The sequence below is a fragment of the Bubalus kerabau genome, chromosome 20 (genome assembly GCF_029407905.1).
Source record: "Bubalus kerabau isolate K-KA32 ecotype Philippines breed swamp buffalo chromosome 20, PCC_UOA_SB_1v2, whole genome shotgun sequence".
NCBI classification, from domain to species: domain Eukaryota; kingdom Metazoa; phylum Chordata; class Mammalia; order Artiodactyla; family Bovidae; genus Bubalus; species Bubalus kerabau.
In genome coordinates this window covers 18,087,461-18,105,632 of record NC_073643.1, presented here as the reverse complement: position 1 = coordinate 18,105,632, position 18,172 = coordinate 18,087,461, and the positions used below count along the sequence as shown (strand labels likewise).

The 18,172-nt window shown below is 42.8% G+C and overlaps 1 protein-coding gene across 7 annotated transcripts; it reads right to left on the bottom strand.

Annotated features, from left to right (window-relative positions):
* Positions 1–3,693: 3,693 nt before the first annotated feature.
* LOC129634740 (zinc finger protein with KRAB and SCAN domains 7-like) lies at positions 3,694–18,104 on the bottom strand. 7 transcript variants are annotated; one of them, XM_055556957.1, is made up of 4 exons: positions 18,001–18,104; positions 15,713–16,255; positions 9,695–9,866; positions 3,694–5,892 (listed from the first exon to the last, which is right to left on the bottom strand). In XM_055556957.1, the coding sequence occupies exons 2-4, from the start codon at positions 16,133–16,135 to the stop codon at positions 4,439–4,441; spliced, it is 2,049 nt and encodes a 682-aa protein (XP_055412932.1). In that variant the 5' UTR covers positions 16,136–16,255; positions 18,001–18,104; the 3' UTR covers positions 3,694–4,438. The 7 variants fall into 7 exon arrangements, with proteins under 7 accessions (XP_055412932.1, XP_055412931.1, XP_055412933.1 ...); XM_055556956.1 differs by having other exon boundaries at positions 17,732–18,076; XM_055556958.1 differs by having other exon boundaries at positions 3,694–5,889; positions 17,732–18,076.
* Between the last annotated feature and the right edge of the window lie 68 nt (positions 18,105–18,172).

Below are 18,172 nucleotides of genomic sequence, written 5' to 3'. Positions count from 1 at the left end.
CAACAAGACATGCAACTTCTCTTATTCTTGTAGATTTTGGGGAAATTGTCCAGCTGTTGCTGATTCTACGGTTCAAATATCCCATATACACACTCTCAATGGAAACCTCAGGGAACCCCAAGAAGAGGTGAATTTAGAGTTCCTCTAATGGTTCTCTTTTGAAAGTCTTTTAAATGACTCCTTCTATGTCATTACTTCCGTGCTCCTTGCTAGGATAAATGTTGACAATGGATAGGATGCACAGCTTAGAGAATACACATCAGTGGCTTTAATTTTAGCACTACAGAAGCTGCCATGATGATCTTCTTTATAAATGGCCCCTGTACTAGGGTGCACCTCCCTTGAATCCTAGGGGCACCAGCAATGTGGCTCCCCGTTGAGAGCTTGGATGTCATCAATTTTTGCTCATCACAAAGGCAGCCTGAATACCAACTAGAGGTTTCACTAATATCCTTTTTTTTTTAAATCATACTGACTTGCCAGGGTCACTACTGGTATAGTGTAATTGCATTGTTCTGTCTCCTTCCCTGGGCAGCCACACAGTCTCAAAGATGGGATATAGCATTTTTCAACCTTACCTAACTGGGAATCAAAGTATAATGCACACATCCTAGTGGATGAGTATTTACCTATGCACCGTGTAGCCCTGAACATACAGCCACTCGTATTTAGTCTTAGGAGAATGCATGTTGTTCTGTGGTTACTCTATCCATTCATCTCATTGTACTGAAACTTGTGTGACTGTTGGCTCTGTGCCTCTCCACCCACAATCCATATGGCACAAAGTTGGAAAACTGAATATCTTGTAAATACATCATCTATGTACAAGACAATGCAACTGGGGGCTTGGGGGAGATGCCTGACATCATAAAATGCCAACTGTACATACATCTTGAGAAATTGTTAAGTCACTGAACTCAGTGACCTGAAAAACATTACATTTTCAGTCAGCTAGAAATTTCTAACCAAGAGCCACTGATCTGAAAAGCGTTAGGGACGCCAAATATATCTTATTGTTTTCATGTAAGATGTTCATATGTCTCAAAAAGGAAAGTGAACCCATCCTACAGGGCATCCAACTGGGCAAAGTACAGTCCATTAGCCTTATGCATATATTAGTGGGAAGACTGTTCTGGTACAGCAAGGAGTAAATCAGTCTATACTATCTGGGTCAGATACTTGTACCATTAGGTACTTGGAAAAAGCTGATGTCATAACACCTTCGCATTATCCCCTTTGGACAAGTGTTATATAAGGGCACATCAAGCTAGAACACATCCTAATGTTAGGGGTAGGGGGGTTGTTTCTAATTTTCTATAGAGGAAGAGCTGCCCTGTGGGTGTTCACAATTTGTCCTTAACACCTACAGTATCCTTTGTAGCACTCAAAGAGGTCGACTTAAGAGAAATGTCTTCCAACATGGGACAATACTCAACAACTTGTCAGCACCCAACATCTCTTGACCTTTCCTACTTGTCTTAGAAGCAAAATTACCAGGGTTTGAGATGCAGAATATACCTGTAGAATAATTTTTGTGTAAGAAATAAGAGGGTAAATGTCCAGCTCCTAGTATATTCACCACCACATGTGATCATCTGAACTATCTCCTAGGCATAAATTTTGTCTGATTTTTAAAAATAAATTATAAGCTTTATCACACTGCTGTTCTTCTTTACCTGCACTGTGGATTCATGAATGAAGCAGAACCCATGTGCAATAACTAAAAGCTTTCAACACTTATTCCAGGAATACTATCTTCCAAAAATGTGTAGCAAATAATAGAAGCTCTGGATGAATGGTTTCTTGCTTTTAAAATCCAACACAGGTGGACTTTGTGATGTCAAACAAGAAATAAACTATAGCCAACATTTTCACACACTCAAATAAGTAGGTTTCTTGGAAGCATAAAAAGTCTCTGGTGGATGTTTTCGTAAAACTGGATGTTTTCATAAAACTGAATGTTTTCTCAAACATCTCAGGATACGTTCTTTTCTCAATTTGGAGTTGCCAAGGTAAAATAAAGTCTTAGGGATTGAAGAGTTTTCCATACTCAGTTCTTTTACAACAAAGCTATTTGCAATAGGTAGTGCATGTGGAAGGAGCCTTCATTGGACTCATATAAAAGCCGAACAAAAAAGAAAAAAGGGGGCTGTGGGTGGAAAGTTTTCAACCAGATTAGCAAAACGTTGAGCTGCTCCTTTACTTCTTTATTCCCGCACAGCATACTAGTAATGAAAATTTAGAATTCACCTTCTAGTTCCAGATCTAAACAGATAATTTAATAGCATGCAAATAGCCTATAAAACAATTCAAGAAAAAGTTGATTTCCCTACCTTGGGACAAATATCAGGACTCAAAATCACTGAGTAATTAAAAAAAAAAGAGAGATGATGCTAATGAAAAGTCTCTGCAACTTGAGGCAGTGAAAGAACATATGAAAAAATATATTCAAGAAAAAGTGGAGTTTCAAAGAAAAACAAAATAAACATGGCAATCATGAAAGAAAAACTGAAAGGAAACCAAAATGTAAAACATTATGGATGAAACAAAGCTCTAACTACATATACAAAAGAGTAGAACTTTATAGAATACGAAGTGCAACTTTATGCCACTGTCAGTCCAGTAAAAAGGATGACTTCCAGATATGTATCACCAAAATTTACACAGAGATGGAAACTTAAAGAGGGCAACAACTGAAAAAATAAAAATGCTGCTAAAGATTTATGCCTCTCAGGGTGGGAACAAAAAAAATTTGTCCCTCTCAATTCCCTCATCCCCCAAAACAGATCGGGCAGAGTTATTTTTATTGTTCAAAGAATCATTCCCATATTATTCAAGTTCTTCCAGAGTAATTAAAGAAAAACATTTTGTGAAGCAGGCAAAAACTTAATAGTAAATTCAATTTAGTTCTGTACCTGAAAAAATCATCAGGAACAAATGGGTTTTATCCCAGGAGCACAAGGAAACTGCAATTATTTAGAAACTTACTCTCCCCAAAATTACAAAAATAAAGGACATTGTCTATAAAATTATACAAGTGGGTTTTTTAAAAAAATCATGTAGAACTTAAAAGCCATCATAATAAAAACTAGGTGGCACAGTATGTGCCAAGCACTGTTTTAAGTGCCAACACTGTTTTAAGTGCCTTTCCCTTACAAACTAATTTTACCCTCACAGTCCTGAGGTAGCTCCATTTTATACAAGGGAGAGCTAAACACAAGGAAACTAAATGACTTATTGAGGATCACCTACCTAAGAAAGTGGAAGAATCAGGATTTGAACCTAGAATACCAGGCACAAAAATCTATGCTCATAGGACTTACCTGGTGGTCCACTGGTTAAGCCTCAGTGCTTCAAATGCAGGGGACACACGTTCGGTCCCTGGCTGTGGAACTAAGGTCCCACATCTTGTGCTGTGGCCAAAAAAAAAAATCTATGCACTTAACTACTACACTATACCACTGCTACTAAAAATAAGAATAGAAGGAAACTTCTTAAACCCAATAGAAAATTTATCAGAAAACAATGAAGTAGCAGTAATGAGACTTCCAGAGGTATATGCAGAAATCGATAAGGGCTTTGTATGTGATATTCTATGAAGATATAAGATCTATATTTAGAAGCTTCTAGTCTGGTGGGAGGCCAGGGGGAGGGGAGATTGTGCCCAATTTAAGAATGGTTCAGTTAGAAAGCTGAGTTTTAAAAAGGTATTTATTATACTACCACCATATGAAAATCATTATCTATGTACTTAAAGAAATACTATATCCAACCTCAAAGAGTCTATAATATGTTGGCATGAACGTACACACATATACAGTAGGTTGAGAATAATTTACAAGGTCATTTAACAACAGTTGTACATACACCACCAGCTAACTCAAAGTACTGAAGTCCAATAAATAGAAGTTTAACATGAATGGAGAAGTATTTGAAGAAGAGAGTCTTTCAAGAAAGACTGGTTCTAGATCTGGCAGGTTCTGTGGGACACAGATTAGCAAAGGAAATGAAAAAAAAGATTTTCTAGACAGGGAACCTAAGTGGTGAGGGACCATATTAGAGTAGGAGTTTAAAAAGTAGATAAAGAGGTAAAAAATAGTACATAAAGAGGGCCATAGCCAAGAAGTGAATCAGTATCTTGGAGAATGACTTTATGTAAATGGTAAAAGGGAGGAAATGAAACAGAAAAAGGAACTATCTCTGTCCTAGAGAAAACACACATTCTGATTTGGGGATGAATAATTAAGAAATGAGATAGATTTTTAAACAGTAGTTGGGAAGGACTGCACTGTTATTCCCTCTCCCACCACTGTGATTGGCAGAGAACCTTTAGGGATGGTCCACTTTGATCAGTGGTTGAACACAGAGAACAGAGTTAACATACTCCTTATATAGAAACCTTAACCAAAGTTCCTTGCTGTCTTTAGAGAATTATGTCTTAAGAAACAGATCGAGCCAGACCTGAGTGCTTCTCTGCAGTGTGAGTTCGCTGGTGGTGATTGAAAGTAGAACGCTGACTAAAGGCTTTCCCACACTCAATACATTCATAGGGTTTCTCTCCAGTATGAACTCTCTGGTGTACAATGAGCTGTGAACTGTCACTAAAAGCTTTCTCACAATCCTTGCATTTATAGGGTTTTTCCCCAGTATGGGTTCTCTGATGTACCATAAGACTGGAGCTGTAACTGAAGACCTTTCCACATTCATTACATTCATAAGGTTTTTCACCAGTGTGTATTCTCTGATGAATAATAAGGTGTGAATTTTGATTAAAGGATTTTCCACACTCTTTGCATTTATATGGCTTTTCACCAGTGTGAAGTCGCTGATGTCGAATGAGACATTTACTCAGACTGAATGCCTTACCACACTCATTACATTCAAAAGGTTTTTCTCCAGTATGAATTCGCTCATGGTCAGCAAGTTGAGAGTTCTGATTGAAGGCTTTCCCACACTCACTGCATTTGTATGGTTTTTCCCCAGTGTGGAGGCTCTGATGTCGAATAAGACATTTACTCCGACTGAAGGCCTTACCACATTCATTACACTCAAAAGGCTTCTCCCCAGTGTGGATTCTCTGATGGTCAATAAGATTTCTGTTAGAACAGAAAGCTTTCCCACATTCATCACACTTGTAAGGTTTCTTACCAGTATGAAGTACCTGATGGCGGATAAGGCTTTTATTCCGAATGAAGGCCTCTCCACACTCATTGCATTCGTATGGCTTCTCCCCGCTATGAGTTCTCTGGTGGTCAATGAGTTGGGAACTCTGGGTGAAAGCTTTTGCACATTCATTACATTTATATGGTTTCTCCCCATAATGGAGTCCCTGGTGTTGAATGAGATGGGAGCTGTGGCGATAGGTCTTTCCACAATCACTGCATTCATAAGGTTTTTCCCCTGTATGGATTCTGAGGTGGACAACAAGCTGAGAAGTCTGCCTGAAGGTCTTGCCACACTCAGAACACTCATATGGTTTCTCTCCAGTGTGGATTCTCTGATGCCCAATGAGGTGTGAACTCCGATTAAAAGCTTTATCACATTCATCACAGTGATACAACTTCTGTCCCTTCAGAACTCCCTGATGTTCTGAGAGACTAGAGGACAGATCTAGATGTCCCCCAAGTTCCTTATAATCATCATATTGATCCTCTGTGGATTTCTTTTTATCCTCCTGTGTTATTTCTAAGAAATCACTGTCCAGTCTGGTTCCTTCTTCATCTGAGGGTTGAACTTCTAGATTCTCTAAAGCCTCTTTACTGGCAGTCCCAGCTTCTTGTCCTGCAGGAATCACTCCACAGAACACCCCTAAGATCCTGTCAGATGACTTCAATTCTCCAGAAATGTCCTGTTTTGGAGGCAACTGTGAATGCACCATCCTGTTCTCATCTGCTGCCAAGTCAGAAGAAAACAACTGTCATTCACTTGTTGTCCTATTGGGGAAACGGAACTATCAGGAGCCTACGTAGCTAACAAAAAATTCACACTGGGGGTAAGGAATGAGGAGACACATTCAGAACAGGAGAAAAACGGGAAATGGCTCAAATTTTTCTTCATGGACAGAAAAACAAAGAGGGGAAGCTAGTCCATAGAGGAGGGAGGAAGCAGAGCTATCAGAACAGAGGCATGTGGAGCCAGCACAGCCAGGGGGGCAGGCCAATTGAAAGGCAAGAGACCAGACTGTAAAGCACAGTGTGATCTCCCAGAAGTCACTTAGATGTGGTGTCTCCTTAGTAAAACGATGAACTCTCAGGTCCGCTCCAACCATGACACTATATGGCTCCACAGTTCACAGTAAAGATGTTGAGGAGAGTGGTGGTAAATACTTTAAACCAAATATGAGAAATGATGTGGGCAAACATGAGAGTTGAAGAGAAATGTATATTATGAGGGTATGATCAGGAAAAAAAGTGTACAAAAAAGGAGTGATTCTTGAGTAACAGGACAGGGACAGGGTGTGGAGAAGCCACAAGTAGAGAAACACTGAGGAAAAGTGTTAAGGGGAGAGCAGAGCTCTAAACCTGGGGACCTTCTAGTCCCTGCAACACTGGACTGGTAGGTGCAGTACTATACAGAAAATTAAGACTGGTATCAATAACTTGAAATATAAATCAAACATGTCTTTGGTATCTTGATAATCAGGAATCATGGGAAAATAAGCAATAAATATTTGCTTTTAAATTTTATAATAGGTGGGAGAAGGCAGAGCAATCATAGTTATAGTTTAATACAAAAAATGTTGGTTCCTTTCACTCACATAGACATCAGGGGTATAAATCTTCAAGTACTTTAGTGTGTACAAGTTACAGATGTCTGAATCCTTGACTTCTAAGTCCATTCTCTTCAGAGTAGGCTACTGTCTTAGACCTGTCAACCCCAGAACCTCCCCTGACAACAGCCACTTCCTGGAAGCAGCCATGCCCCATTATTTCTGAAGGGGAACCCGAGGCAAACATGCCTTGTGCCAAGCAACTCAGCTCATTCAAGGATGGACAACAGGTGACTGGACCACGACCAAACACCAAACTCAAGTATAGTTTATCTGTAGAGTAGTCAACCAGCTCCAGATAGCCTGGAACAAAGTTCTGCTCAAAGATGATATTTAATTATGAACTGAAAGTAGGAAACGAAGGAAATTAGAAGTAGGAGCTCAAGTTGAAATGATCTATGGAGGAAAAAATCCATCAGGAACCACAGCAACCAGAACATATGAGGAAACAGAAAGGCTAATTAAGGAGCTCAGAGAAAGAAAAAACATTCAGAGTGAAGAAAATGGTTATCAGTGACAATTGGAAACAAATATGTGGGGTGCTGCTATCTGAAAACAATGGCATGAAAATCCTTTCACTTCTGCTGCGAGGCTCCTAGGCTCCTACAAGGCTTTCTTTCCCAAAGTCTGGTCTAGTTGGTTGGTCTGCTCCGGGTTTCCATTCCTTCAGCCTTATTGTAAGTAACTTAGCTCATGACTGACAGTAATTGAGTGGCTCTATATTCTGTCCAACTACAAATTCTAATTAAACAAGCCCAGCTTAATTAATAAGGAAGTAAAGAGAATGTTAACAATAATTATAGTGGGTGTTGATATAGAGAAATTCACTTTATTATTCTCCCCACTTTGTCTCTTTATATTTTCATAATTTAAAAGAATAAGAACCTAGCAAAGAGGGCCGACTCTAAATTACTGGGGAGCAGAGTCATTACCCAATGGGGCCAGGCTGTGGCAGTTTTCCAGCATGATGTTCTGGTACAGGGCTCTCTGGCTGAGTGCTGCACCTTTCCACTTCTGAGAATAGTTCACAGATAGGAACTCCAACTCTGCAGCCTCCTGGAATGACAAGCTTTTACTGCTCAGGGACATTCCCAGGCTAAGGGGCCAAGTCATCAGGGTTACCAAGAGCACAGAATTGGGTACCTGGTGGCCAACGGGATGGAGAGACAGAGGGAAGCTAGGAGGACACATTAATAAAAGGACAAGTTCAAGGTAAGATACAGTCCATGAACTCAGTGGACAGGACCAGCTCCAGGGGAAGCAGTTAGGCAGGGAAGCCACAGGAGCAGGCTCAGAATGGGCCAGAGCCCTGGAGATGAGGCCTTGCTACTCCTGGGTCACAGACTTGGAACTCAGGAAGCTCACCTGGGGCCTGACCATCCAAAGCACAGTTGCTACTACTTGGTTTCATAAGTTCCCCACTTGGGGAAGGATGGGCACCGGGGAAGCACCCTGAGCTGCAGGAAGAAAGAAATCTCTGAGTGGGACCAGCCCTGCTCTTGTTTCCAATGAGGAGGTCTGTATCCCAGTAAATGGATTCAAGAGAACCCAAGCAGCTCCACATACACTGACCCTCACACCTATTCCATAAAGGTTTTATCCATGTAAACTGTGAACTTTCCCTGGAGATGCAGAAGGTCCCTGGTCAAACAGAGCTGCAAGCTCCTTCCAGTCCTCTCTCTGCCACACTAGGTAGGAAGCTACACTTCTGACCACCTTGTCTCCTCTGTGGCTTCCCCAGCAGCAGCCTGCTTGCCCTCCCCTTACCTCTCTGCCTGTGAGAGGCTGTGGAGCCTCTCTTCATTTGCCCATTCATCAAGGATGCTGAAGGCACTTAGGCCCCAGAGTGACCCACTTCCCTCTGTCAGAGATCTCATGGCTCCCATTCTCTAATGCTGCTCTGAAGTTCTCCATTCTCTGAGACCCCTACCACAAGCCTCCAGCTGCCTATCTGGACATTTCATTTAGGTATCCCACAAGACCTTAAGTTCACTGTTTAAAATGCATGTTTCCATCTTCCTTTCCTGACTTCCCAAGTTTCCTCAGTGATTCCAAACATCATCTAAAACCTACTAATCCCCACTCCTCTCCATTGTCTCATGGATTTTTCCTTCAAATGTGTGTCACATTCTATCACTTTTCATTCCACCCAAATCTGCTCAGGCAATTACTTCTGTTTTGTGACACTAGCCTCCTCCTAAGGCTCCCAGCCACTGGGCTCCTCACTCTATCCACAGTGCCTATGTGCTACGTAATCCTTCCAGAATACTGTTTTCTAACACTTCACCTACCCCACAAATCTTCCCGGGTTCCACTCAAAGGCCCTACACAAGCACAACTCAGGCTCCCAGATAAGTCCCTCCTGACCGTACCTCAGTGTGGTCCAAGGAACTCCCAACTTAGCGAGCCTTTGCTTTACATTCTGTTCTGGCACCAACCACCTCTCTCCCCGCTTCTAATCCCTTCCCCATTTTTCACTGTTCAATCCCTCTGCCAAAAAACATCCTCCAACCACTCTAACCCACAATGATTTTGCTCACTGTTTACAATGCCCACATGGCTCGTCTGTGATGGCCCCAAATGCCTGGGGACTGATATCACTCAGATATGTCTTATGAGGTTGCCCCTTCTTGCACTTAGGACTGACCCTTTGCCAACTAGACAACAAGCTCTTTATAAGTATCCATGGTGTAGTACATCTCTCTGGTCCTCAACAGTGTCTTTGCATGAGACATGCTTGATAAAAATGCACTAAATAAATAAATGATTGGAGAATAAGCAAAAGGAACGAAGTCACCAGGGAAGAAAGACACAGGGCAGGGTGATAAGGGGCCAATGGGCTGGGAGATGGGAGATGAGGGAAAGGAAGACTCCAAAGGAGAGCAAGGAAGAATAACTGAAGGCCAGAGCCAGGGAGGTGAGTACCAGAGTGCTCACTGGAGAGGTGGTGGTGTGCCCCAGGATCACGAGGAGGCTCCAGGTGGGCTCCAGGGGCTGAACCCTCACTGTGGGGTGAGGTAGAAGGAGATTCATGTGTTGCACCCAAGGCTGTCTTCTCTTCAGAATGCATCTCCTGTTCCCGCCCTGGAGTTGAAACCTAGAGACAAGGAAATAAAATTGGGTCCAAAACAGCATTCATGAAGGTACAGAACCCAAGAACAGGAAGCACCCCCAAGAGAGGAAGCCAGGAAAAGAAGAGCCAGAGGGTCCCTCTAGCCCTACCAGGTTAGCCAAGTGGGAGAATACTGTCCAAGCAGGATCTACAGCTTGCAGTCCTACTTGCCATCCCTCTGTTGCCCCTCTTGGCAGGAGCTTCAAGACCAGATTACAGAACTATTTCCACTCTGGGCTAGTGCTTCAGACACACACGTGCTCGTGAAGAACCACCTAGAAAAAGGAGTCAGGACAGTAACTCTGTACGCTCCCAAGGGCCTTAACCTACAGAACAGATCAATCACAAGTACCAAGGAAGTAAAAAGTGATAGGTGTGTGTACCTGTATGTGCACGAATTATGCTACCAAGGCTGACACCTGGAGCAGTATTCCAATACAGCAGCTGACAAACCTTAGCTTTTCCAACTTCTCTCAGCAAAAGTATGTCATCTTCAGAGAGACCATCGTGGACCATGCTGACAAAGCAAGGATAGTCATTCTCTCTCTCAAACTACCTGATAATATTTTCTATGGCACATATTAATTTTTAATTACCGTATTTATTACTTTATTGTCTATTTCTCTGCCAGTGAAATATAAGCTTTCTGGGGGTGAGAACTCTGTCTTCATCACGTGTTCCTAGAACAATGCTTAGCCCAATGGTGGCATTATGCTGAATGCCTTCCTCTCAATATTTTGCCATTGTCCCCTTCTCCTCCCGCCTTCAATCTTTTCCAGCATCAGGGTCTTTTCTAGTGAGTCAGTTTTTCGCATCAAGTGGCCAAAGTATTGGGAGTTTCAGCTTCAGCATCAGTCCTTCCAATGAATATTCAGGACTGATTTCCTTTAGGATAGACTGATTGGATCTCCTTGCAGTCCAAGGGACTCTCAAGAGTCTTCTTCAACACCACAATTCAAAAGCATCAATTCTTCAGCACTCAGCTTTCTTTATAGTCCAACTCTCACATCCATATATGCCTACTGGAAAAACCATAGCTTTCACTAGATGGACCTTTGTTGGCAAAGTAATGTCTCTGCTTTTTAATATGTGGTCTAGGGAAAACTCAGCGTTAAGAAAACTAAGATCATGGTATCCGGTCCCATCACTTCATGGCAAATAGATGGGGAAACAATGGAAACAGTGAAAGACTTTATTTTGGGGGGCTCCAAATCACCGCAGATGGTGACTGCAACCATGAAATTAAAAGACACTTGCTCCTTGGAAGGAAAGTTATGACCAACCTAGACAGCACATTAAAAAGCAGAGACATTATTTTGCCAACAAAGGTCTGTCTAGTCAAAGCTTTGGTTTTTTCCAGTTGTCATGTATGGATGTGAGAGTTAGACTATAAAGAAAGCTGAGCGCCAAAGAATTGATGCTTCTAAACTGTGGTGTTGGAGAAGACTCTTGAGAGTCCCTTGGACTGCAAGGAGATCCAACCAGTCCATCCTAAAGGAAATCAGTCCTGAATATTCACTGGAAGGACTGATGCTGAAGCTGAAACTCCAATATTTTGGCCACCTGATTCGAAGAACTGACTCACTAGAAAAAAACCCTGATGCTGGAAAAGAATGAAGGTGGGAGAAAGGGACGACAGAGGATGAGATGAGATAGTTGGAAGGCATCACTGACACAATGGACATGAGTTTGAGCAACCTTCGGGATTTGATGATGGACAGGGAAGCCTGGTGTGCTGCAGTCCATGGGGTCGCAAAGAGATGGACATGACTGAGCGACTGAACTGACTGACTGACCTGCAAACTTGGTTTTCAGGAACTTCTGTGGTGGTCCAGTGGCAAAGACTCTGCCTTGCAGTGCAGGGGACACAGGTTTGATCCCTGCTCTGAGAAGATTCCACATGCCTTGAAGCAAGTAAGTCTGTGAGCCACAACTATTGAGCCTGCATGCCTAGAGCCCGTGCTCTGCAACAAAAGAAGTCACCGCAATGAAAAGCTCATGCACTGCAAGTAGAGAGTGGCCTCTGCTTACTGCAACTAGAGAAAGCCTGCAAGCAGCAACAAAGATCCAGCACAGTCAAAATAAATTAAAAAAAAAAACAAAAAAACCTTGGTTTTCAGTATGTTCTACCTCTCTCCAAAAACTTATGTAAGAAGTCAAATAGGGAAAAAAAGAATAAAAAAAAAAGTCAAATAGGATCAGTTAACACCAATCATTAGAGACCTTGAGACTATCTCAGTACAGACCTTTTATTTCTAACCCTTGCTTGTTGTCATCAAATCAGTTCCCCATAATCTCATGGTTACTACTTTTACCAACATTTGGAGCAGAAAACCTAAAATATCTAAATAAATCACATTTTTAAAAACCTGAAATATAGTAGATTTGCAATGCCATGTTAGTTTCAGGTGTACAGCAAAGTAATTCAGTTATACATATTACACACATTCACTCTCAAATTCTTTTCTCATTTAGGTTATTACAGAATACTGAGTAGAGTTCCTTGTGCTATATAGTAGGTCCTTGTTGGTTATCTTAAATAAATCATATTTATAAGCTCACTCATTCTGGCAGGTACATAGTATAGCATAAGCTGAGAATAACTTCTTCAAAAAATTACACTGGATTTGCCCTCTTGGGTTACATCTGCTGAGAAGTGAGGGGGCTCTCTTCTTTAGTGTGTATCTCTCCAATGAAATGGTAGGTCCAAGAGGTTCCTTAGGGCCTGTGGTTCCCCATCTTTCCATTGGATGGTTCTTATCAATGGGACTTAGCACTCTTAAACACAGCAGCTGTGGGTACTGGCAGAAAACAGAACTTAACTGCACTGTGATAACACAACCTTGTAACTCACTGATAATTAAATCCTAATAAAGTTCCTATTCATTCCCTAGGACTCATAGGAGTCCTTTTCTTGCAGGCCATGAAAACCCCATTCCAATTTTCATCCCGACAGCATTCCACAGCAACACATTAGGGGGAAGGTAGTGGCTTAGAATATAGGAACTGGAAAATCCTGGTCTCATACACATGGACCAAGGGAATGTTTAAAGAGTCAGACACGACTGAGCAATTAACACAAACACATACACTAGCTCTATCATCTTACACACACTAGCTCTGTCATCTTAGATAAGCCAATTAACCTCTCGGTACTTGCATCGCTTGTCAAATGGAGATGATCACTATTTGGGCTACTATTTGGAAGCTTGCTAGGAACACAAATTAAAACAGATATAAAGCATTTTGTAAACTGCGTGATTCTGCAACGCAGCAGGGATGTCCCTACAACCCTCTCTGGCCCCAGTGTACACATATGCACATGCTCACTCACTTCTGCTGATCAAAATGACATCTTGTCATCTCCTCCTGGCAAACTTTCATGGAAAAGCCTCTGTGTTTTTGTTTTTTTTTTTTCCATTTAGTTAAAAAAACACTTTCTGAGTTCAGGCTAGTTGAGACAGCCCTGTTCTCATGTTTTTATGTTGAAAAACTTAAACTGACAACAGTGGCAGAGTAAGAAATGGAGTCCAAATATCTCACTTCTAGGTTAGAGCCCCATGAGTGTTCAGTGGCCCTGTTAACTGTTAGTCATTCTCTTGGGTTTGTGACTCAGTCACCTTTTTCTTGAGGTTCCCTGGATAAAAGACAGTACTTTTTTTAATTAAAAAATTATTATTTATTTATCTGGCTGCATGAGGCATCTTTTAGTCATGACACGCAAATTCTTAGTTACGGCATGTGGGATCTATTTCCCTATCCAAGGGTTGAACCTGGGCCCCCTGCATTGGAAGCACGGCATCTAAACCTCTAGATGACCAGGGAAGTCCCAAGTGACAGTTTTAATGGAGGGGACATTCTCTTATGCTTAAGCAAAAGGCAGAAGATAGGGAAATCTTCTTTCTACACTCCTCACTAAATGGCACTCTAAACATTTCTACAACCACTTGTCCTTGATTATGGTTGGGCCAAGTTGCCCTCTAGACTCTGCTGATAATTAACTTATTCCTTATTCCTCAGACAGTAAAGATTTCGCCTGCAATGCAGGAGACCTGAGTTCGATCCCTGGGTCGGGAAGATCCTCTGGAGGAGAGAATGGAAACCCATTTCAGTATTCTTGCCTGGATAATTCCAAGGACAGAGAAGCCTGGTGGGCTACAGTCCATGGGGACACAAAGAGATGAACACAACTGAGCGATTTTCACTTACTTGTATACCCAAGGAAATAATGATCGAACAATGGATTTGTTACTGTCAAAGCGTTTAGACTTTTGGAAAAAGGTCTAACCCTAGGACTCCAATCAACTGGAATTGATTTCCTAGGGCCAGACATATAATCATTTTTGAAAAAGCACTGAATAGAATGCTGTACTGGGTACCTGGGAAATTTCACACACTGGTTTTCCCTGGTAAAGCACAAAGGAGGAAATGCGCTAATCCATCCTGCACAGTTACAAGAGAAGCAACTGAAGACTCATCAGGAAGAACTGATTATCCACAGTGTGATCGTCTTTTGATGTCAATTTAGCTCTAATATAGGTGTTACTGTGATGATACTTTATACAAGTGATAAAAACTCATAATCAGTTTAAGTAAAGGAGGTTATTTTAGATAGTCTGGATGGGCTTGATTTAAACAGTAGCAAGGTCTTAAAATCAGAACTGAAAGTTCCATGAAGAAGGAATTCTTTCTGTGGACAGTTGCTTCAACCTGTGAGTGACAGTTCTAGCCTAACTTTCTGACAACCTGCCTTGCAAATTCCTGACTAGACTCACAAGGTCCATAGTGACATGTCACTTTCTAGCAACAGACATACACTGGGTTGACTAAAAAGTTCATCTGGGTTTTCCCATAACATCTTATGGTAAAAACCAAACAAACTTTTTTGGCCAACCCAATATATAATTTCCTACTGGTTTTGTTTCTCTGGCTGAACTCTGACTGATACACATGGTCACTGAGCTAGTTAGCTCTATGAGCCTAGGAGTCAGCATTCACTCTATTTATAACACTGGTGACTTCTCCAAGTTTTCCTTTCATTTGTGTTACCTTGACTTAAAACTTGAAAGAATTCTAAAAATAGGGAAAATCAAAATTAGAATTAAAGAAGCAGAAAGACGCCAGTTGGGTTTGGAAAGCTACAAAGGAAAAAAATGACGCTGAAGCCCAGACCTGTCACATCTCATGAGGAACCGGAAAGGTTCCTTACGAGATGTGACAGGAAAAGAGCCCATGAACTCTGAGAAGTCCAAGGAAGTAATGAGAAACTTCTCAAGTGAGGGATCATGTTATCAGCACATCTTCAGGGCTGCTTCTCCCTGACATTAACTCTGTTAATGTCAAAGACCCCATTAACTCTGAGAAGTCCAAGGAAGTAATGAGAAACTTCTCAAGTGAGGGATCATGCTATCAGCACATCTTCAGGGCTGCTTCTCCCTGACATGCTTCCCTATTCTAACCAGTGTGCAGATCCTGTGTGTCAGGAGCACTGTGTGGTGCTCCAGGCTTAAGCTAGGTTACAACACAGTATTTCACAAAGCAATTCACAGAACTTGGCTGGGCCCTGCATTTTTAAGGCTGGGAGCACAAAACTCCTTGTAAAAAACAAAAGTGGGGGTGGGCACTGGCTCAGGAATCCTAAAGGGAAACCAGTTTAGAGACTATGGAATGGAGAACGCCTATTCCTAGGCTACCCCAAGCAGTAGAAAACAGTTCCAGATGTATGGCAAAACCCATACAATATTGTAAAGTAATTAGCCTCTAATTAAAATAAATAAATTTAAATTACAAAAAAAACAATTCCAGATGCCAACTTAGATTCAGTTGCTCACCTCTCCTGGTCCACTGACGTATCTCTGGAAGTCCTCCACCACAGCCACAGCTTCCTCACCACTCTCAGGGTGATGCATCTGCACCCAGGTCCGGAGTTCCCCAGGCAGGATGCTCAGGAATTGCTCCAGCACCAGCAGCTCCAGGATCTGCTCCTTGGTGTGCACCTCTGGCATCAACCACCAGCGGCACAGCTCCCGGAGCCGGCTCAGTGCCTCCTGTGGCCCAGACATCTCATGATAACATAACTGCCTAAAGTGGAGCCGGAAAATTTCACAGACAGGAGGGTGATTCTTTTGGAGACTGCAGCCATGCCCCCAGGTCGGGCTTCCTGGTTCCTGTTTCACGGTCAGGCAGCCCTCCTGTCTCTGGAGAACAGCGCCCCTGGGGAAGAGGCCTGAAGTTCCCCTGCCTTGGGTAGCCATTGTGACACCAAAGAGAGGCTTGTTGCTCTTGCAGTTTATGTCCAATTAAAATGATGGTCTGTAATTCAGGTCTCAGAAGCTATTGTCAGAATTGAGGATATAGGATGATGGGAGTGTCACCTACAGAAACATCAAGAGAGAAATCAGATTCCCCCGAGTGTTCAGCCTCAGGCTGATGACAGACCCTCCAGTTAAAAGGCAAACCTTCATGGGGGGTGGGGTGGGGAAGAGCACAACCAAGGCAGACTCTCTAAGCATCTCTTCAAGTGACTTCCTTTTTTAAAGTTTCAGTGGTTTCCATCACCTAACTACAGGATAAAACCTAAATTCAATGCCCAGCATTCACAACCTAGTCTGAGGCCTCTATTCTGGCCACCCACCCTACCACTTTCCCCAGGTACCCAAACTGAAATACTGCGATGATCTCCAAATATGGGATGTGCAGGATAATCCAAAAGGTGTATTTAAAAAATAGTAAGTTGTTATTTAACTATTTAGTAGCTGTGCTACAATGTGCATTGTAGAACAGTACATTTTTTAATTTACAAATAAACCTATGTTGGAAATGCTTGCTCAAAAGTCTTCTACTCTTCTATGACAGAGATAACCATAAAGAAAGGTAGGGACTAAAGCTTTAGAAACAGCTATAAGCCACACATACTGTCTCCTTGGATTTTTCTTCTTCTGAAACTTTTGACAAACACCTATTCATCTGGCATGATCCATATCAAATGCCATTTTCTCCTAAAGGCATTCCTGATTGCCTCATCCAGGAAGGGGAGCTGGGAGCCTACCTCTCTGTACTTCTAACACACTGTATTTTAACTATTTTATCCATAACTCACCACTCAGACCCCCCAAACTGTATGCCACAAAAGGAAAGGAACACAATGGAGTCAGAAATATCAGACCCTTTTCCACTCATCCCACTTCCCCTAGCAAGTTTTGCTGATCTCTCCAGGAGTTAAGTGTGATGACTGCCTCAGGGAACTCACAGTACCTTTTTCATTCACACCTCTGCTAGAACACTTTTTACACTGTGTTTATGACTTACACCGCGGCCACCTCCACTTTCTGGGAGGATTCAAAGGGCAGAGCTGGTTCCCTATCACCTTAGTACATGTGCGTGTACTTGGGATACTGAGGCACATATCTGGGAAACTAATGAATGATACTGAAGTTGGGGGTGGGGCAACTTTTACCAGTTTACATATTATAAAATTCTGAAAATCAGCACCGTGGTGTTAATTAGGGCATCTGTGCTACACTTCCAAAGTCACCATGCATCTTGGTAACTTGAGTAAACTAACTCTCTCCAGGCCTCGACTTCTTTAAGAAAAGACAGACGTAAAAATCTGTGACTGCTCTAAGATCCCACACACAAAGAAAGGCCACTTTCCTACTTCCCTTACAGCTCCGAACGTTCAACCTCTTATCTGGACTTTTATGTCTCCTTCATAAAAGTCATACTTCACGTTTAAAATTCCGACTAGGTCTGACCCACTTCCGATGCTTCGTTCTGTTGTTTCCCGGCGCAAGGCTGGGAAAACGTCTAACTACATGCGCGTTCAACCAGGCTTATGCTGCGCCGCTCACCTGGCCACGTCTGCCCTGCTCATCGCTGTGCCCGCGGGTGCCGGGCTCTGTGCCAGGCACAGCTGGTCAGAGCACTGGGACAAAGAGGCTGCTCTACATCTGGCGCCTTCTGAGCGTCACCGGGACCGCGCGCCGACCACGGGGGAGAAGAGTGAGTCGGGCCGCCGTCGCCAACCTGGGCAGTGGGCGGCCGCAGTTCCGGCCGAGCAGCCCCAGCCCAGCGGCCCTGGCCCTGGTAACACTTCCCTCCCCGTCCCAGGCCCGCTCACCGGGGCACCGCCGTGGCGACCCCCGAGCGCCAGACACCGCAGTGGCCAGCAGAAGCGAAAACAATGGCCGAGACGGAAGCAAGAGAAGCCCCACTTCCGCCCCCCTCTCCCCTCCAAGCGTCGGATCCCGGAAGTCTCGATCGAGAAGGTGGGCACGCGCGCCCCCGCAGCC

Excerpts from the sequence above, each read along its gene's own strand:
- LOC129634740 (XM_055556957.1), bottom strand. The coding sequence starts at position 16,135 with ATGGCTACCCAAGGCAGGGGAACTTCAGGCCTCTTCCCCAGGGGCGCT. Across the intron at positions 9,867-15,712 it reads ACGTCAGTGGACCAGGAGAG|GTTTCAACTCCAGGGCGGGA; the intron begins GTGAGCAACTGA and ends CCTTGTCTCTAG. Across the intron at positions 5,893-9,694 it reads CCTCTCCAGTGAGCACTCTG|CAGATGAGAACAGGATGGTG; the intron begins GTACTCACCTCC and ends CTGACTTGGCAG.